The sequence below is a fragment of the Chiroxiphia lanceolata genome, chromosome 6 (assembly GCF_009829145.1).
Source record: "Chiroxiphia lanceolata isolate bChiLan1 chromosome 6, bChiLan1.pri, whole genome shotgun sequence".
Taxonomy (NCBI): Eukaryota; Metazoa; Chordata; class Aves; order Passeriformes; family Pipridae; genus Chiroxiphia; species Chiroxiphia lanceolata.
The window spans coordinates 26,172,769-26,193,308 of record NC_045642.1 but is presented as its reverse complement, the minus strand read 5'-3'; the positions used below and the strand labels follow the sequence as shown (position 1 = coordinate 26,193,308).

General features: G+C 47.2%; 1 protein-coding gene across 2 annotated transcripts; it reads right to left on the bottom strand.

Annotated features, from left to right (window-relative positions):
• Positions 1-4,751: 4,751 nt before the first annotated feature.
• DLL4 (delta like canonical Notch ligand 4) lies at positions 4,752-16,538 on the bottom strand. 2 transcript variants are annotated; one of them, XM_032691878.1, is made up of 11 exons: positions 15,748-16,532; positions 15,359-15,622; positions 14,896-14,953; positions 13,950-14,219; positions 13,208-13,268; positions 12,969-13,099; positions 11,357-11,526; positions 10,045-10,264; positions 8,888-9,596; positions 8,063-8,171; positions 4,752-6,615 (listed from the first exon to the last, which is right to left on the bottom strand). In XM_032691878.1, the coding sequence occupies exons 1-11, from the start codon at positions 15,799-15,801 to the stop codon at positions 6,610-6,612; spliced, it is 2,052 nt and encodes a 683-aa protein (XP_032547769.1). In that variant the 5' UTR covers positions 15,802-16,532; the 3' UTR covers positions 4,752-6,609. The 2 variants fall into 2 exon arrangements, with proteins under 2 accessions (XP_032547769.1, XP_032547767.1); XM_032691876.1 differs by lacking the exon at positions 4,752-6,615 and having other exon boundaries at positions 6,840-8,171; positions 15,748-16,538.
• Between the last annotated feature and the right edge of the window lie 4,002 nt (positions 16,539-20,540).

Below are 20,540 nucleotides of genomic sequence, written 5' to 3'. Positions count from 1 at the left end.
TATTTGTACTAGGGTTTTCAACCCTGCTTACAAACCATTGTGGGAGCCATGTGCCCCAGTACAGGGATCATCAGAGCTCTGGCATGGTACCAGGAATGGCCAAATCCTGTTCTGACTGGTGATGGCCTCTCCAACTATAAACCTAACTCTCAGCAGATCTGTTTAGATGTTAAATATGAATTGGTTCAATTTAATTTATAAAAACAAACACAGTGCCTCTGTGACCTTCTAGTCAGTTAGTTAGTTAGTGTAGTTAGTTAAAAATGTAATCAACAAAATTACTGTGAAGCCAGCAACAGCTCAACAAATAAGTCATAAAGCAGAGCTGAAAGATGTCATCACCAAACAGCCTCTCCTGAAACTGCGTGTTTTCCTCATTTAACTGTGTATTTGCAAAACATGACTATAAACAAGATGTTGTTTTGCACTTTGGGACTTCCCCTGTGAATGACCCGGCCTTTACACAGAGCAGTCTGTGAGGTTGGCTGCAGGGATAGATGGAGTCTGAACACTGTTTCCAGCTTGGTTGGCAAGAGGAAAGACACAATGCTTGCAGAGGAAATGAAGGACTAAGCCCTTCTATGGGAATTATGTACTACACTGCTACCTGTGTGAGAGGCAAGTCCATCACTATTCTACAGTATATGGAAGAGATAAAGTAATTATGGGATCCTCTGTTTTATGCAGGTCACATAACATCCAGGGCTATGTTATCTCTAGATGTGGACCACTCTACTTGCCTTAGCTGTTAGGTCTCCCCTCTCACATGATATGTCAGTCAGAATCCCTGAGTGACCCGGTCAGAAGGGAGGACAACGAGATGGAGACTTGGGCAGCAGGAGTTTTTTTCCAGTCAGCTCCATGCCCTGCACTTTTAAACTTCATCTGCTCTTCTTTTTGCCCAGGGGCACAATCCTGCAGTGTGGGGAGCTGCACACCTGAGCCTGTCACTACTGAGTGACATGTTCCCTTGGGGACATGTGTGGGATGTTGCTGCAAGGCAGTGAAGACCTCTGAGTAGAAGTGACTGCTGGATGAGCTTTGTAAGCAGATCAGTGAAGGGCTGAACAGCTCTTTGGAGGGTGCAGCAGATTTGGGAGAAAGGAGCACCTCTGGGAAGGTGATGGTCTGCCATCAAGATATAAAAGGGAGGAGGCAAAGGTACATGCTGGTACCCCAAATCAAATGATGGGCATGGGACAATTGCTGTGGCACCTGAAATTATTGTTCTGTACACAATCAATTACCTGATAAATCAGAGAGTTCCATCCTAACCCTGCAGCATGATAGACCACTGTGCAGAAATATGCCCCAAAACTGCACAGGGGAAGAGGAGCAAGGACGGTGATGGTGGTGACTGGCAGAGGGCGGAGAAAGAGAAAGGGTAGTTTTATGGTGCTGAGTCACACTGTTGCCCAGAGAAGGTCTGATAGCAGAATAGCATGAATCAGAGAAGGTGCAGGAGTGATCAAGGAGAAATCTCACTGCTTTGCATGTCAACAGCCAGCAGCATCATTACCTTCAAACTCTGGGAACTGAGCTGGCAAAACTTAAGAGGAGAGGGGAGAGCGAGGAGGGGAAGGCACAATGGGGACAGGGAAGCTGATTGGAGAGGCCATAAAATTGAAGTTGTGAAAATAGTGTAGCATGGCAGAGGGCCACTGAGTTATGTCAATTCTCCGTAACTGGAGTTTGGAGTGAGAGCAAAATGTGCTGGGAGTGTCATATCTGCTGCATAAAACCAATGTGTATTTATGGGTCAGGTATGTGAGATAAGGGAATGATATGCAAACATAGATATGTAACTGTCACTTTAAGCCACTGTAGTGCAGGTTTGTTAGTGACCTACTGTGCCTTTCTCATTTTAGCATGAATTAATGAAAAAAACCTGAAGAGCAATGAAAATATTTATGTGTTTTTACAGAGATGGTTTCTTCTTTTGGACAAATTGGTTGCAATTGCACAATAACTAACTTAGGCTTTCTCAGCAGCTCTTTCAAGGCTGAAAGTTGTTGCTGGACGAGTATTGTGCATAATAAATGCATTCTGCATTTTAGCCCATTTTAGGCAGATCCTGTATCAACCTTAGCTTCTACAAGCATCTCTCATCTACACTAACCTAAGTGGTGAACTCTATGCCCTGTGCTGTGTGTTGCTGCATGTTGTCTCAGCACCAGTGGGTGCTATAGCTACGGGTATATCCCAGCATCTGTCTCCCCTCATCAGCGGAGTCTTTAAAGAGGTAAGTGATGTAGGGCTGGAGCGGAACACGGAACAACTCAGGCGAAGCACTGCATAAAGCAGCACCCTTCTCACTCACCCCAGCTTTAAAATCACTTGGACTGAGGGGCTCTGCACGGCTTTGGAATAGTTTTTGTCAGGATTAATACAAGGAAACATGAAAGAGTTTCTCAGAGGCAGCAGTTTGTCATGTTTGGCAGTTGTTTTGTCACATGGCTTTTAAGTAAATTTGTGCACTCTTTTAAAACTGAAAGCTAAGTTTAGGAGCAGTCCTTGAGCCAAATCCATAATCTTGCCATAGTTACTGCAAATTTTGCTGAAAGAAATGAATGGTACAGTCAGGTCTGAGAACTCTATAAGCTTTTTAATAGAAAGGCACTGTTGTTAGTACATTTATGATCCTGACATAATCTCTGAAATTCGGGTTGAGTCTTTAAAGCCAGAAGGATCTCAGCTCCTCCTAGTGATTCATACACTGTGGCTCAGAGATGTGCTTACCTGGGGAGAGCCAGGCTGGTGAGCACTCAGTGCACACTGGCCCTCAGTAAGGAAGTTTCTGGCCAAAGACGTAGGTTGAATCCAGGTCATATTATGTGTTCAGCTAATTTGCTTGTAGTTTCTTTGGCAAGGACTTGGGGATGTGCTCACGTGCATAGATTCACATATGCTTTCCATCTCCTCCTGTGCGGAAGTAGGCACTGCTCCTGTTTTTCCTGTGTAGGATCTGTGATCTGTTCCAGTAGCTGCATCTCACAGTACTGCCTCCAGTAAATATTCACAGATTTCCTTGTAAGATGATGCTTTTTTTTTTCCTCTCTCCTGTGTGGATACACAAAGGCATGTGTTGTACCTGCTTTACCCCATGGGATCTACATAATCAGGTCCACAGGTTTTAATGGATTTCAACTCCCTTCTGTCTATGGATACAGTTTCCTGTCATGTTTTGAGCAGGAAAAGCCAAGCCTTTTTTGATCTTAACATTCCTGCTTGCCTAGGCTTTGGGAAGAGTTCTCTGTCTATTTTCCTGTTTGATTTTTGTGTGTGTTTTGTTTTAAGCAGGACAGAGTGCATGTGTGTATGTAATCCATGTGCTCAATTAAGAGAGGCATCTGTTGGGTTTATTTCACATTGCCGAGGAAGGACTGCAAGCAGGGAGCATCTGCTCGGCTTTTTGTCAATGGCTTGTTTTTCATAATTTGCTCTACAGGGTGAATGTTTGGGGAGGGGGAGGCGGCATTTTATTTCTGAGTTTCATGTTAAATTTATTTTTTATGGTAGCTGGGGAAATTGGCTGGGATATTCAAGTCAATTTCGTTGTGAAAAGGACTAAAGAGGGAGAAACAAAACCATCCAAAGTAAAAAGTATTTAATAGTAACCTTAATAATATGCTTAGAAGGACCCTTACGAATCATTGTTTGCAATATTTTAATGACAAAGTGAAAATAATTTGTTATGGTGCTTTTTTAATGCCAGTGGGGTTTTAATTTTGTATTTAAAAAAAAAAACTAGCAAATTTTGTTAGATTTTATTCTGGGGAAAGATAGGAAAGGCATCCCATGTTCAGATGCTTTTTTGGCATTTTGTCAACAACAACAAAAAGTCTGGTTTTAAAATAGAGCAGCAGTAGTTTCCTGTTCTTATAGGTTTGCTTTTGTGCACTCAGATGTTGGCTGTATTGCACCTAGCTGATCTAGTGAGAGATTTAATTGTCTATAAATGTGTATGCTTCAAAGGCTACTAAACCTGCTAGGAGTGTTTATACAAGTGTGCTTTTTACACTTTTTTTTTGCGGAAATGTCCTCCAAAAGGGTGGTGGAGGGTAATGACTTTGTGATGCCCTGGGAGGACACAGCTGCTGGTGTAGCACAGGGAACTCAGGAGGAGAAAGCTTGAAATTCCCCCTAATCCCACAAGTGAAAGACAAATCTTACCCCTTGCAATCAAACAAACAAGAATAAAATCTTACAAATGTAGACGTAGATGATGTGGTAGAGTAACCTGAGGACAAGATTTGGATCTTACTGGAAGTATTTAAAGAAATGAGATTAAAAAAGATAGTGATTGTATTTTGTTTTGTAAGGGAACCCCAAGCCAGCACATTTATTAAGCCACTTCGAAATGGTATTAAATCTGTATCTTCCATGCCATGAGTTGTCATGAGATAGGAAGAGTGAAACATTAATAAAAATAACTTTCCTGACAGTTCAGTCCCACACTATAGCAAGAGAATATATATATGTATATATGTATTTTAAATGTTATCTATCACAATATAAATATGTACAACATTTCAAAATGTCAGATGACTGCCACTCAGATGAACAACTTTGCTGACATTAGTTAACAGCATAACCATTTTATAAAAAGCAGCTGACATAAGCTGGTGTGCAAAATGTAAATGTAGGCCTGAGTGCAGGGAGCAAGCAAGCGAGCTTACTTCTGGGGGACCTCACTAACTTTGACTGTCACAGAATAACAGGTGTAAAAGGACAAACCACAATAAACTTTGTAGTAGCAGGAAAGTATTTTCATTGCTTGAAAAAAAAAATAAAATTCAAACTTTGTCATCACATTAAAAACATTACATGAGAAGTAATAAACATATTTACACTTCTGTTTTGATTATAAATATACATTATATACAAAATAATGTTATAAAACGTAGAAAGTTCAGTGCTTCTGATTTTCTTTAAATTACTGAAATACTAGTCTTCAAAATAAACTACAAACAGACAAACTAAAACCCATATTATTGATTTCTGAAGGTCATCTTCAAAGTGGTCCTACGTGGTCAGAGCAGAAGGTCAGTAGTGGACAATATGAAGGGGTCTTGTCTGCACAGTTCAAGGGAGTAGATGGGCTAGTCCAACAACAGGCTTTACAAGGGCAGGAATATCACTGTCTGAGAGATAGCACAGTCCAGGTTTCTTTGAAGAGATGGTGTTTCTCCCTCCTCATTCTGCCCCATGCCATGGTCTCATTCACTAGTGTCACAGCATTTTCCACTGGAGTGTCCTGTAGTATTGTGCTAAATATGTATATAAGAAAAGAGCTTCTGCACACCTCTGGTTTCCAGGGACAAGCTTCCCCTTTTCCATGTAGCAGTGGGTGGGTATGAGAGAAACAGGATGAGCCTAGAACCTTCTGACTCTAATCTCCACCTGTCTTGGCAGAGGGCATCTCAGTGGGTGCTTCGCTACTGGGCATTTAGAACTGGGACAAAGGACAGGAGTTGGAGTTTTGCAACCAGATGGAGAAATGGGGGGTGGGTGGGTTGTGTCACACTGCTGCTGCTTCTTCAGAAAGTAACAGCTGTGATTTTGAGACTATTTGCAGTAAAATGTGGCACCTAATTCAGAAACACAACATAAACCCCCAAATTTGTGTCAAAATAAGGCAGAGGGGGAAAGAACGAGGAAGGAGAAGAAGAGAAGTAATGTCTATTCACAATCACTGGTAGTGCAAAGGGCATGAAAACAGCTGAGACAGCTCAGCACATAAAGGTTCTAGGAGCTGATTGATTTTAAACGCATTTGTAAGGCTTTATATAGAGCTAGGATCACGTCTCCTCCTCATCAATGAGGAAGAGGCAGTACACATTCCTTATCACAACTTCACAAAAATCATGTCCCACAGAGTGGCTTGAGTCAATCAGTTCTCCAAAGCATCACCAAATGAGATGACATGTAAATTCAGCATTCTTCTTTTCTTCCTCCTCTTGCTTCTTACACAGTCTCCAGTACATGCAGCAGGAGAGAGGAGATGCAAATAGAAGTGTAGCGGAAAGTATCAGCCACTCCTGCCCAGTACTGTTCAGGTAACTGCAGGAAGAGCAGTCAAGTGTCTGTTTGGGTTTGTTAGATTCTCTTGACACATTTTAGGCACTTTTATACCCAGAAAAAAATGGAGACCTCGTTTATATTGTATCCATTATCTGCATAGCAATATGTCTTGCTTCGCACCTTCCATGGCAACATCTGTGACTGTTATGTGCCTCCTCATCTACCAGCACCTCCCATAATCAGAGTTCTGGAAAGCCAGGGGTCTGTCCATGAGGAAATGGCCTCAGCATCTTTTAAAACACCAACTTTTTTAACCTCTCTCTTCCCTCTGCCTCCCCTTTTCTAAAGCCAATGAGATTTCTTGTGTCAAATTTCAAATAAGGGCAGTAAGAACAAAAAGGTGTATTGCATCTTTCAGGAAATTCACAGTCTGTCCAGTTCACCCAGTTCCATCCTCCGCCTGAGAGCAGCAAGTTGCATGTAATTAAAAACAGTCCAATCCAGTTCTGAATGTAAACAATGCAGCAGGAACATCCATCTACTGGCATTACCAAATCTGAGGTGCAAATGGACCGATCTTCAGTCTTATACCTATCAGGATATAAAATAACACCAGGAATGAATGAGAAGGAATCACAGCATACAGAGTAGTACAGAACTAACACACTGCAATTCTTGTATGTCAAACCAAAGCAGTTTAAATCGGACATTACTGAAGTTTAACTCTCATTGGTCAATGTTTTCAGCTGGGTCCAGAGACAAAGAATCACCAGCACAAAAAAAAAATAGTCATCTGTCTGATGAGTGACCTCTCTACCTGGACCGAGGGAAAGAATGCTTACATATATGGGTGCTTGATATTAGGGCTCTGTAAAAAGTACATGGTATAGTTAAATAGCTTGTGTTTAGAAGCGTTAAGCCTGAAAGATGTGGAGAGAAGTTTCAGAGGCTGTCACTCTGAAAATAAAAACACTTTCTGGAGATGCCTGACATAAATTTAGGAGGCTGGCTTCAGTCAGAAAGATCTTTAAAGGAAGATATAGTATTTAGGTCAGTTAATGGGAATGAAGCATCTAGCTGTCATTTGTATCTTTGAAAATACTTTCACTTAGTCTTAAACTTTTAATATTGTCGGTTGACTTGTGTTCCAGCTTCCTTTCAAGGGGAAATCTGATATCCATACTGGAAAGGGAGACAGAATCCTGCAGATCTGACTTCACAGATCACTGCTGTATGGCACAGCAAGCTTCTCTTTCCTACGGTCTGAAACTAGTTCCAAAGAAGGCTACACTGAAGAAAGCAGGTATTGGTAAACGCCAAATCGTCATTAACTTCCATTGAGACTTTTTCCAAAGGGTCTTTAATTCTTCAGGAACTAGTTGGTTCCTTAATAGCTTCTTAAAGTCTTGAAAGTTCAATGTTAGCCCTTACTTCTTTTTGTGCATCCAACTTTTTAATATAACATAAAGATCTAGATGTGTTTATCAATAACAGCATTAACTTCTGTTAGAGAATATTTAGCTGGAGCTTAAATACTGAGAGATTGAAATTACCTCATTACAGACTTCCTAAATGGCTGTTATGCCTATCCACTAATACGTTCAGCTACCTTCCATCTTCTGCTGGAAATCTATATCTTTGCCTTTTTCCACAGACCACAGATTATCCATTGTAGTTACAAGAAAAAGCACGGCTTTACATCAGTGGGCCTAAGAACGATTATTATTTTCATTTTTTCTGACCACCTATTTAAGAAGAACCAATCGTACAATGTGCTGAATTTTTATGGGCTGATGTTCTGTGTTTTCATCTACCACTGACTTATCTAAGCTCAAAATCTCTGGTTCAGTAAAATCAGAGATGCTAATTTCTTTATTTTCCCTTATATATGCTCTGTGTGGGCCACAGAAGATGAGATGTGAATGTTGGGAACATCATGATCCCTGGAAATAGAGTAACTTTCTCAGATACAATACTAGAGAATAATTTACCCCTTTACTTTGTAAATTTATGCCTGTCCACCTCTGTACTTACTTACCTCTGTGGCTATGATGCACTCATTCCTTTCTTCTGTTATCACAAAGACAGACTGGTACATTGAATCCCTTGGAGAGCATATCGCCGATATCCTGCATTCTGGTTTTTCACTAAGGCAGGGCAGAGAGAAAACAATGTTAGCTGACTAGTGACAAGCCTGACTCTCAAAATCTACCATGAATATGGAGTGGTGGAATGAGATAGCCATGAAGGTGTGGGAGGGAAGTGCAGAGGATCAAATTTCACACTTTCTGTATGCTGTCAGGACATTATACTAGAGACGTGGAACAGTTACTGTCTTCCTATGCTTCTGCCATGTCCAACCTAACAGAGTTCCTCAGAGCCCTCAGGGTAACAGCCACATGCAGATCCTAGATAAGAACTTCAGTACATGAATCAGAAGACTGATAAGCCAGTGAATACTAGCCCTTTTCTCCTTTTGAAAAGGAGTTATTATTTTAACTCTATCATGGCAGATCATCTTGCCTTCTTATTTTTAATCACTATATGCCTTAACTGTTCTTCTTCCAAGATCTACTGAGGAAGGAAAGACACTTCTTAATTTCACCACTGACCTAGCCACTCCCGGTCCATTTACAGTACCCATACTAGCAGCACCTTGCACAAACACTCCATTTAATTGACAGCTAAGGATATCCCTTGGCTGTGACACACATAATCCAGTACGAAGATTCCTGGTTTTACTCTGTTTTGTTTTGTGTATCATCTGCTTGGGGTTTCTCTTTCCCCCTGTTCTCATTTGCTCCTACACTGGTATGAAGAGGAGCGGCTTTAAGAAAGAGTAGAAGCAAGACCGTATTCTCACCTGTGTAGTCGGAGAGGAGACTTCTCTCCTAAACACTTTTCACTTTTGTAATATTTATCTTCCGGTGTCCCTCTACTCGTCAGGTCTTTTACCAGATTGTAGTCCAGTTTATGATTCTTGGGTTTGTAGTTTGATTTCTCCAGCCCACAGTCCACTTCAAGGTCTTTATTTTTATTGGTGTTTTTGAGCTGGGAAGCTGGAATGAGATTGTCCTTCTGGAAGTCAGAAAGGTTGTTCATTGTCTCCAACTCCTGCTCTGGGTGCATCCTCATCTGCCTGATGACCATTGCTATCATGCAGAACAGTATGAGCAAAGCCACCAGACCCACCCCCATAGATATAGCAATCCAGGGGACTGGTTTAGGAGGAAGTGTAACGGGCACTGAATAAACTGGCAATTCGCAGCGGTTGCCCATGAAGCCAGAAGGACAGTAGCAGACAAAGTTGGCACTATAAAGTCCACTGTAGCATGTGCCTCCATTCTCACACGGCCCAGAAGCACATTCATCTCTGGTTTTGATGTCACAGTTCCTGCCACTGTAGCCTGGCAAACATGTGCAGGTGTAATCGTTGATCAGGTCATGACAAGTTCCCCCATTGGAACATGGGTTTCTGGCACAATCATTGATGTTTATCTCACATTTCTGACCAGAGAAACCAGCCCGACAACGACACACACGAATCTGCCCAAGGTAAAAGCAACTACCATCTGAGGAAAAAACAGAAAATAAAAATTAGTCTGCAATGGACTTCATTTGGAAATCTAAACCTCTTCTTGGTCAGCATGTTATACTACCTCAAGAAGAGGGAAGTTATTTTACAAAACAACTGCACATCTAAAAGTCCATTCTATTTTCTCTAATTGTATCATGATGCTTTAAAATTATGCCCCTTCTAAATATGTAATAATTTAGTTCTGCCATCTTCCCTATCACATGATAAACCTTGTGCATTGTTTTGTTGCACAGAAAATGCCAGTGAAAGCCTCCACCCCCCCAACCAGCAAGAGACTAAAATTAGGGTAGATGTGGAATACAGTGGGGGAGAGGGACTAATGTACTAGAGGAAGAGTAGAGGTCAGATTGGATTTCTATCACTTCTGCACTGAAAAGCACAAATGAGTCAAGGACATAAGATTTTTTGATAAAAAGACTCACCATTTGCACAGGGGTTGCTCGTGCACCTGTCTACTTTTTTTTCACAATTTGACCCTGTGAAGCCGAAAGGGCAAACGCAACTGTAGCTGGCCCCTTGTTCTTTTTCCAAGCATGTGCCACCGTTAAAGCACGGAGAATCTATACATGTCAAAGCGCTGTGCTCACAGTGGGTGCCATAGTAGCCAGGGGGGCACAGGCAGCGATAACCATTCTCCATATCCTGTAAAACACAACGTTACGCCGCTGTTATTTAATGACACCAAATGATAGCTGCTTGCATGCTCGTTTTTGGTTGGCAGCAAGTGCTGTTCAGTCCCTTCTCATGCACAGCCTGATGTGGCAAAAGTGACATTTGGAAAGTAAACAACTGCAGGCTGGACTGTGAGGGTTGGAGCTGTGAATCATCCGTACTCAGAGTACAGGAGTAATCATGCAGCTACACACGCAGAGCAGATGTAGTTGTAGGGAGCCTACAGGCAGCTAGACAAAAACACTGCTAACACCACTACTGTCTAATGGGATCCCTGAGGTCCTCCTAGAGCAGAATGGTATGTGTTGTTGACATACACAGCTGTGATCAGGCCATTTATCCTCAGCCTGAGAGCCCTTTTTTATTTTACAGAGGTTTAAGTTGCTTCGGCTTGGGTAAGTCCCACCACTTAGATCATAACTAAACTGTTTCTTCGTTCATGTCCAAGGCCTTGGGAGAAAGGAGGTGGGGTCTTGTGCCATTAGCTTTAATCTAAACATGCAACAGATTACATTTGATATCTATAATCAATCAGTCTTTACCATTCCATCATTGGTAAAGAATCTATCATTGACTGGGTCCGAAAACATGCTGAAATACTAAACCGCAGGAATCTAAAAGTGCGGGATCCTATTTCACAGAAAGTTTCAGGTGCTTGCCCCCATATTGTCTGACACTACCCTCCCACAGCAGAAAGCAGAAGCTTTCTTTTATTTGCTACTAACATACAGAGTTAGTGCATTTCTCTATGAACTGTGGTTTGAGAAGCTTATTTTTAACAGATCTGCTCTCTCACCAACCCTGGATCTTGCCAAGTTCTCATAATGGCTGCCACAGAAACCTAAGGATCAGTTGACTAGTTCTAATCTAGATGATACATCTCCTCCTGTAACAGACTTCCTCCTGTGACACCTCTCGGAAAGGGTTCAGTATGATAGTTGTGAGCGTCAGTAATGAAACCTGTGTCCTATCGAATTCCCATTATGTTGTTACAGAACCATTTCTGAAAAGGTATACTGGGGTTTGCTTCACATAAAGACTTTACATTTAAAACGCCCCTACCGTGCAACTACCGCCATTCCTACAGGGATTGCTGTCACACTCGCTGATCTCATGTTCGCAGTCAACACCAGTGAAGCCGGGCTTGCATGCACACGTGTAGCTGCCCTGGCCGGTGTTCATGCAAGTTGCTCCGTTTTTGCATGGTCTGTGGTGAGTGCAGTAGTTCAGATCTGCAAAGATACCAGGAGTTAGAGAACACAGCTTTGACAGCTGGGAAAAGATACACACAAAAACTGCACTGTAGTCAACAAAAAAAGACACGATTTCCAGTAAAGCATATCATTTTGCTATCAAAAGGAATACTGGAGATTATTATCCAGGTTATTATCAGTAATAATCATATGTCTCAGATTATCAGTGATTTTAGATATTTCTCCATATCCATCACTGTAATACGTGAGCTCTGAATTTTGAGAGAGCTGGCAAAAATTTAACTTTCCTAGTGCTTTGCTATACCCTCTCTCTTTTGTGGACTTAAAACCATTAGCTGCAATGGGATTTAGGTGCCAAATTGGAAAAGTTACTTCATAAGTGTGTGTTCTCTGGAAGATATGCCACAGCACTATAGATACTTTGTGTAGAACATGTCACATACTAAAACAGTGAGCCCCACCTTTAAAAGGTGTGTGCGTTGATGCACATTCTGTAGAGGCACAGAGGAAAAAAAAAAAGATGTTTTGGCTTGGAGATTTAAACAAACACTAGAAAACTTTTATTATTTATTTATCATATTCTCCTTTTATGGATGTTAGTACATTAAACTGTCAAATGCCCTGCCAAGCTCAACGGTTTTCTTTTTTTTTTTTCCTCCTTTAAATTTGAGACAGAGGTTAAGCACACAAGTTCATAGGACATAAGTAGAAAAACTTTATTATCTCTATAAATACCATAGAGCAATTGGAAGACAACTGGTTAATAAATAACTACAAGCAGAAAAAAAATCTGCAACTTTACTTTTCCTGCTTAATTCAGACTTTGCCATCTTAATCCTATAACTGTCCTGAAAATACTTAGCCTGCTTTGAGCACTTAATGATCTCAGTGCCAGCAGTGCATATATGGCCTTGAGGACATGACTGCTCAGCTGGCTATGGTTCAGTGATTCAGTGGGTTGAATAGGTGGAAGTGGTCTGGTGTACCTTAAAATGGAACCTGTACTTTTCATTCTTGCTTATATGATTTTTCTCTCATGCTCCAGACTTATCACATGAGTTAACTTCCTTGTATGCAAAATAAGGAAGGCCCAAATGATGGTGTTTACTGCTGCTGGAAACTGGTTAGTAAATTTTTACAGTTGTACAGGGAATAAGTTAAACCTAGCTTGAGCAGGTAGAAAACTCGCCTGTTCAACACTCATCCAGATTGTTAGGTATTTTTCCAAGATAAAGACTTCTTTTGCAAGAGAAAAACTGCACCTACCAAAAAGGTTTCCTTGTTTTCTAACAAAATTACTACAACTACAAGAATTGTATCTGAGGCAGCAGTGGCACAAAATGATGCCTATGAACGTGTACCTTGTGGAAATTTAATTCTAGATCCAATGGGTCAGATTCCTTAGTACGGTACTGAGGAGTACCCAGTCCAGATATGTAAGTGCAACCTTCAGAACTAACCTTGATCACAGAAGAGGCCACCCCATCCTTCATCACATATGCACTGCCATTGTGTTTTACAAGTCCCGTGACGGCAGCCTATATGGGGTATGCATTCATCACAGTAGCGGCCTTGCCAACCAGGACGGCAGCTAGAAGAAAAGTCAAATTAAAACATTAATGACATGGAGAAGAGTTTAAGTTTCTATTGCAAGGCGACATTTTAACTGATGTTCACATTGCAATTGCCATCTACTCACATGCACTCTCCAGGCTTGTTGCAATATCCATTCTGTTCAGTACATCCGGCCAGACAGATGGCTGGAAAGAGAACATAAAAAAGCATAAATGTTTAGGTAAATACACATGGCACTACAGAACACACTTCTAAAGGATAAATGCCAGCTTTAAAGAAACACTTTGAAAAAACAGTTTTGCACTTTCAAAGCTTTGTTTTAAAACTTCTTGGTACAGGGAGTTCTGGAGCAGGAGGAAGTGAACAAGGAGAGCCAACACTTGACAAATTGTCCTTTAGTTTTTCTGTTTATGCAACAAACATGAACTCTTGCAAGAAAAGCAGCAAGAGAAGACGGCTTTGGCTAGTGCTAATGAAAGACTGAGTAAACCCAACGGGATCCTGAGTTCAGAGTAAAGATTCCCACTGTTACACCACAACACCTGCTTCATATACTCTGGCAGCAGGAATGGTGGAAGCATGTGTGTGAGCAAGCTGCTAGCCTTTTACCTTGCAATACTGCTATTTAGGGCTATCAGCCAAGACTGTCTTCGCTGCTAAGGCTCGCAGAGGTGCAGCACAGACTTGGTGGCTGCAGCCAAAGAGGGCAAAGTCCTCAGCGCACAACTTTGTCTCTCCAGGCAGGGAGTGGAGAGGTCGGCGTGAAAACATGTCCCGGGAGATGGGAGGCCTCTGTGAGCTTTCCAGCCCCGCCGGACGCCCGCGGTGCTGCCCGTCCCGCCCCGCTCCCCGCGGTGGGTACTCACGGTCGGTGCAGTACTCGCCGGCCCAGCCGGGCAGGCAGGCCAGGCTGCCGTCCGCCGCGCACACGTAGTGCCCGAACCGGTCGTCGCGGCGCTTGCAGAGGCGGGAGCAGCTCTCGCCGTAGTAGTTCTCGCTGCAGACCACGCGGTAGGAGTAGCGCAGCTGGGTCAGTGGGCCCTGGTGCACGTCCTGCGACCAGTCCTCACCCACCGACAGCGACCGCTGGATCGACACCTGGCTGATGAGCCACTCCTCCGGGGGTGGCCGGGAGCCTGCGGGAGAGCGGGTGCGGGTCAGTGACTGCGGCCGCCTGCAGTGCCCCGCGCCGCGGAGACCGCCCCGAACCACCCCGCCGCTCCCGGGGTACTCCGCTCGCACGTATTTATATATATATATATATATTTATACATACATATACAAAGGCACGCGTGTGGCTATGAATGCATGGAAGGGTACGAAAAGGTGGGCACCGGGGTGTGCAAACCCCAGCCGAGGGGGCTCGGGCAAGGGGCCTGTGAAAGCGAGGGCTGCTGTGAAATATCCTTTTCCTCTCCGCTCAGAAAAACATCCCAAAGCCATTATTCCTTTCCAAAGGGCGGAATTCGAGCAAGGTGTAAAATACAGGAAAAGGCGGCCGGGGCTCGCTGGCAAGCTCCCGGCTTTCTCACCGCAGCCCGCCTCGCTTTCCCACGCCAAAAATAAACCGGAGGAAACGCAATTGTGTTGGAGATTAGGCTGGGGCAGAATCAAAGCGGCCCCTGATGGATATCGTTGGGGGACCGGCTCCTGATGGTGGGATAAAGCCAGCCGTGGAGTTATAGTATAAACAGCTGAGCCGGGGGGGCGTTTCGGGAATGGGGGGGGGGGACGGACGGGCACTCGGGACGGGGCCCAGCGGCGCTCCCGCCGCGCGAGCTCCCCCTGCCGGCGGCGCGCGGCAATATTCACCTTCCGGCAGGTAGTTGGCAGGCGCGTGCCAGGCCTGGATGATCAGGGAGAAGGTTCCCTGCGGGAAAGAAACCAGCGTCAGCCCCGCACCCCACCGCACCCCCGCACCCCACCCCTGCCCTGCCTCGCATTTGTGGGGTCCCGCATTTGTGCTCTCTCCCCGCGACTACACGCTTCCCTCCTTTAGACCACGGATACGCATCCCCACCTTCAACCCACCCCCCCCAGCCCCTTGACTTATTTCACTTAATAACATTGATTATCCCAAGTGCTTCTGATCTGGATGAGTTTTTTCATCTCGCATTTTTTCCCTCTTTTTTTTTTTTTTTTGAGGAAGTTCTGGAAGTAAGTCTAAAGGCGAAAGTAGTTTGTTTACATTATAGGTTATGAGCGCGCCGCGGTTAGCCTGCTCTTGCCACCCTCCTGCCCCACCATCACAATCGGGTTTAAAGCAGAATCTCACCGGCCACGTGAAGTTAAAGGGCAGCTTAATGGGGCTGTCAAATCTCTCTGTATCCTTGATGCTGAAGGAGTTTATTCCCAGAACTGGGGTGATGATGCTGCCGAAAGTGCAGGAGCCCGGGGAGACCACTGCCTGAAAATGCTTCAAACAAACGCGAAAGAAGGTCCTGCAGTGGGGGGAGCAGGGCTTCCCGCTGGCCAGAGATCCGTGGCTATTCACGAATTCGTGCAGCTCCAGCTGGAAGACGCCAGAGCCGGACACCCTCTGCACAAAGGGGAGACACACAAAACAGCCAAATCAGACCTTACCCGGCTTTGCCATGCAAACTTGCTTTCATCACCCACTTTACATTTCGCGAACCCTTTTTTTTTTTTTCGATGTGCGATTACCTGCTGCAAAATCGTTAACAGAAACGTCAAGCCAAAGATGCGCAAGGCTGTCATCCTTGTGTTATTCGAGGTTTCAGTTCTTAGTGGGTTTAGTTTTCCTTCTGTATTCCTCAAATGGTCCAAGCAAGTGCTTCTCGGTCGAGGGAGAAAAGAGAGGCGTCACGGCGATTCTCCTGGAGCAACCTGCTTTTCCAAATATTCCCCGAGCGCGAGCAGAAATCGGAAGGTAAAAAATCCAGGTGTCGATCCGTTCCCTTCTGGGAATTAATCCTGCAGCCAGCCGCCGACCTCTGATCGCTGTCGTCGCCTTTATAAACTCCAGAGCCGGGTGGGTTTGGTGAGAGACGCGGAGGGGAGTGCTTAGTGTGGAACCGCTCCTCCTTTAACCGGTGCTAACAGCGCTCAGTAAATGGAAAACTTGCTTGGCTTCGAGCTGTTTATATAGTTGCCTCGCATCCTCACAAGCTCATTATGTAAACTGTCAGTCAGACTCACGGGCGATCCCTCCCCTTTTCCATCTTTCCCTTCTGGAAAAAAGAACCAAATGTTGCGGAGAGCCCTCATATCCCGAATTAATACCCTGCTGCTGCCGCCGCCGCCGCCGCCGCCGCTGCCGCGCTGCCCGCCGAGGAGCCGAGCTGATTACGAACAAGCCGAGCATCTGTTGAGATATTTACGGCGCTCACACTGGGAGAAAGAGTTCCCTCGAAAATCAGACGCCTCTCCACAGGGCAGCTCTCTACGGCGGCCGAACAATAGAGAATGAAATGTTTTAAAACCACCATGTTTTAGTTAGTTAGTTAGTTAGTTTGTTTGTTGCTCCCATCTCCACGCGTGTCCCCCTCCCCCGGCCGTTCCTCGGGGCGGCGGGACGGGGCGGCGCGGCTCCCTGCAGCCGCGGCCGGGCCGGCAGGCAGGAGCTGCCCTGCCCGCCGAGGGCTGGCCCCGGCTAGAAAGCAAAAGTAAAACGGTGCTTGCCAGGCAGGCGGGCACCGGCACGGCCCCGCCGCCGCCCCCGGGGCGCAGCTCCCGGCTCCGAGGGCGCTCATGCCGCAGGCCGGCCCGGCCCCATTCCTGACACCGGATAACGGAGCCTACCGAGGAAGGGGGCGAGCGGGACGAGTGACGGCAGGGAGGCGGGCACGGCGGGGATCGGCAGGCGCTCGGTCGCCCTTCCGAAATCGGTGGCGAACGAGCGCTCCAGCGAGGTGGCCGGGGTTGACAGCAGGGACCGAGCTGAGTTTTCCCGGGGCTGCCCCGGCTCCCAAAAACATGGGCAAGGGGTAGACTCGGGCGCCTGCAGGCAAGCGGGGCGGGAGCGGGGCCGCGGGCCGTGTCTGGCCGCCTGGCCGCGGCCGGGTTGCGGTCTGGCGTGTGCCATAAAGCCCTTGGCCTGATTGCAGCGTGCGCTTATTGTTGGGTCGCGTGTCCCTCATTAAAGCCAAGCACAGAGAAGGCCTTTCATGTGGCTTTTTATTTCAGCTTGTTAAATGGATGGGAGGCCGGAGGGGGGAGGGAGAGATAAACCCTCAGCTGTATGGTAATGAGGTCTTGCCACCTTTCTGCCAGCGCCCGGCGCGCCAGGCTGCGGGTCTCCGCGGCGTGGGTCACCTGGGGAGCAACGCGGGGCGTAGCGCGCTGCCGCTCCCCTTCCACCCCTCTGCTCTCCCAAAGGGTCTGTTCTCGCAGCGTTACCTCCCCACTTTGAGCTGTTTCGGAGGGGATTAGGAAAGATGGGGATCTGGCTCGTTTGGAGGCGAGGCATCATGGGGAGAGCACACCCCAGTCAAATTTCCAGGCCGTCCCGCTCCCTCGTGCGTTTAAAGCGGCCGCTCTCTCTGGAAACCTGCTTCGTCCCAGGATGTGGTTAGGGCCCAAACGCCCGGGGCATCACCGGGAGGGCACGACACGGCTTCGTGGAAAATAGCCAAGCTTTCTACGGGGGAAAGCCACGGGCACCGCCGCCGTGGACTGGTTTGGGGAGGGGACCAGGCTAGGAATCGGGGTCGCCTCCAAAAGGGGATTAAAACTTCTCGCGGTCCCCACTGCGCCTGTAAAAGCCGGAGCCGGAGGGGCACAAACTCAGGCAATGTCGAGGGGCTGCACTCGGGGCCGGGCACCATGGGTTTGGCTCCGTCCGGAGTAGCTGGGCTGTCGCCTCGGGTACGTGTTTGTGCGGACGGGAGCCGTGTCCGTGGTGAAGATAAACCGCAAGGCAGAGGCACAGGCGAGGATCTCTTTTGTCTCTGCCTCGTAAACAAGTGGGAAGGAGGAATGTGTCGCCGCTGATGAACTCGGAATTTTGCAGCGATCCACCCGGCCAGATCCCGGCTTTACCAGCAGCAGCGTCAACTGTCAAAATCAAATCTGATGCTAATAGCTTCGGTACTAAATAAAATGAGAGGCCAGATAACATCAGTGCTTGATAAATGGTAATGAGTGTCTAACCTAGGGGAACAGAAGGGCTGTGGGGCTCTTTAATTCAGTATTGAAAGGCTAGCTGGGTACTGCAGGCTCTAGCAGATGTTAGTATGTGTGTGTTTTGATTTTTGACTTGTATTGGACGTTTATTAGGCTAACCAGAGCCACCCCACGCATGGCCACTTGGTCCAGGCACCATCTGGCACAAGCAGGGCGGCGTGCAAGAATAGGGCCTTGCTTTGGTGCTGAGGATCCACAGGCAGCATCTACCATATGGACCCGGAGCTAATGTAGGTTAAAGCAAGACAAGCTGATCTCTGCTTTTCACAGCTCTGCCAAACCTCTCTGCCATCCTGGCGGTGTGCACCTTGGCAGCTGGAGAAGAGCTGTCACCTCTGCCTTCCCCCAAACCTGACAAGAGGCGTGTAAGCCCCCCAAGCACTCCCCAGCCCGTTAAGCTGCCCTTGGATGGCCACTGTTTTTCGAGTCAAGCTTTGCACCAGCTTTGCTTGTTGCCGGCAGGAGCAGAAGTTGCCCCAGCTCCCCACGTGCTGTCGTCCCGCAAACCAAATATTTTCAGAAGCTCGAGAGAGTGGAGCAAAACAGACATAAAATCCTCCTCGATAGTCCAGATCATTGTTTTGATTGCAGCTATAAAAAGAGTCCATAATAAAATAATAACCGGGGAATATAATAAACCACCTGCTGCATGTTGACACACACGCACAGGGAGTTCAGACAAAAAAAAAAGTTGCATTAATAGTATCAAACAGGTGAGCCTGAAAGTCGGCCGAGAGCAGATTAGAAGTGCAAGACCTGCAAACTCTTTCCTGTGCCCAACACACCATCCTGGTCTCTTGGAGAGGCACAGCGCATCCACCTTGTCCAAGATCCTCGGCTCAGTTAAGGGGTGCTTGTCCCCGGGACGGGGGGGAAAGCCCGCAGAGTCCCCGGCTTTTCCAAGGGGCGGCAGCGGGGTGCCCGCAGTCCCTGTCGGGATGCTAGGCACTGATCGGACCGGACCTGCTCAGTGGTCGCCGTCTCCCCGTCCTTTCCACCCTGCTACCTATCTCTCCAGCTCACTTACTCGAGGTCAGGGCACTCCCCCCCCTCTTTCGCGCCTCATTTGCTGCCGTTTTATCTGCAGGCTGGCCCGGCTCAGCATACGCGTGGCCGGGCCAAACGCATCTCGCTAACGAGACAACGTTAATTAATTCCGGGCGGGTGAAAGTTGCCAGCCTGCCCAAGCCATCCCTCCCCCCAAGCCCTCGTGCCAGGCTGCCCTCCTCCGTTCCCGGGATGTGCCCGAGCTCCCCCACGGCCGCCCGTATCCTGCTGCTCTCAGGCTGCCAGACCCCAGGAAAGGATATCGCCCAAACTGTCCCAGCCAGGAGCAACTGCATCGCACCTCCCGCCATCAGTCCCATATTTCCCTCTTTCTGAGGGCTCTGTGCTTTCTAAGAATCTGCCCGCCAGACCCACGGCCGTAAGCGGCTCCCGGCAATGTCGCAGCCACCGTGAGCTTTCTACGTGGCTTCTGCTGGGCTGCTTTTAAGGTCCCGCAGTTACGGAGCACCCGTACCTGCGGCTAGGGCAGGACCTGTCTGATGCTCCGGCTGCACCGCCGTGCCACCCGGGGTTTTTGGAAGGGGACACGTCCGAGCTGTCCCAACCTTTCCTGTGTCCCAGGTGTCCCAGGCTGTCCCCTAAGGCAGCACGAAGCCGCAGCCAGGCTGGCAGGGCTTCTCGGCCGGGTCAAGCTTGGGTGGGGGCGTCCTGCGTCTTCCCCTTTCCCCTAACCTGGGGCACGAACTCCTGGCCATTCCCTGTGCCGGGGAGTGGTGTGGATGCCCGAGGGGCACGGCTGCTCACGCCCCTCCCCTGCCCTCAGCGCCAGCCGCTGCTCACCCGCCTCCCCTTCTTCGCGGGGCGCGGAGAGGGGGGAGCAGCGCACTAGTGCCTTCGAGCCCTGCAGTCGCCTTTCCCCGGGAGCCGAACTCTTTTCCCCCAGGGCTGTTGGCTGCGGGGCACCCAGAAACCCCTCGAAACTCCAGAGCCCTGCGGGCTGCCCCGCAGTTGGTCAAATTATAGTAGCGTTTTTGTCGGTCAGTGCAGCATCCCCAGCAGCTGTACGAGTGCGATATTTTATTATGCAGCTTACGCGCCTTTCTCGGGAGCGTTCCTACTTTCTGGCTCTGCCGTTTGTTTCGGGGCTGGCCTCGCTGGTCACCTTTTTGATCCCTCAGTCAGAGACTCGCCCATTTATTCAGTGCTCACTAGCCCTTCCATGTGCACAGTCCCACTTTTTAAGTCGGATTCCCCGATGGCTTTAAAACTCCTTAACTAGAAAGTTGCGCATCGATTCAGCGCTG

Coding starts and splice junctions, on each gene's coding strand:
- DLL4 (XM_032691876.1), bottom strand. CDS start 15,801: ATGACAGCCTTGCGCATCTTTGGCTTGACGTTTCTGTTAACGATTTTG. Junction 15,623..15,747: donor TGTTAACGATTTTGCAGCAG/GTAATCGCACAT, acceptor CCCTTTGTGCAG/AGGGTGTCCGGCTCTGGCGT. Junction 14,954..15,358: donor CCTTTAACTTCACGTGGCCG/GTGAGATTCTGC, acceptor TCTTTCCCGCAG/GGAACCTTCTCCCTGATCAT.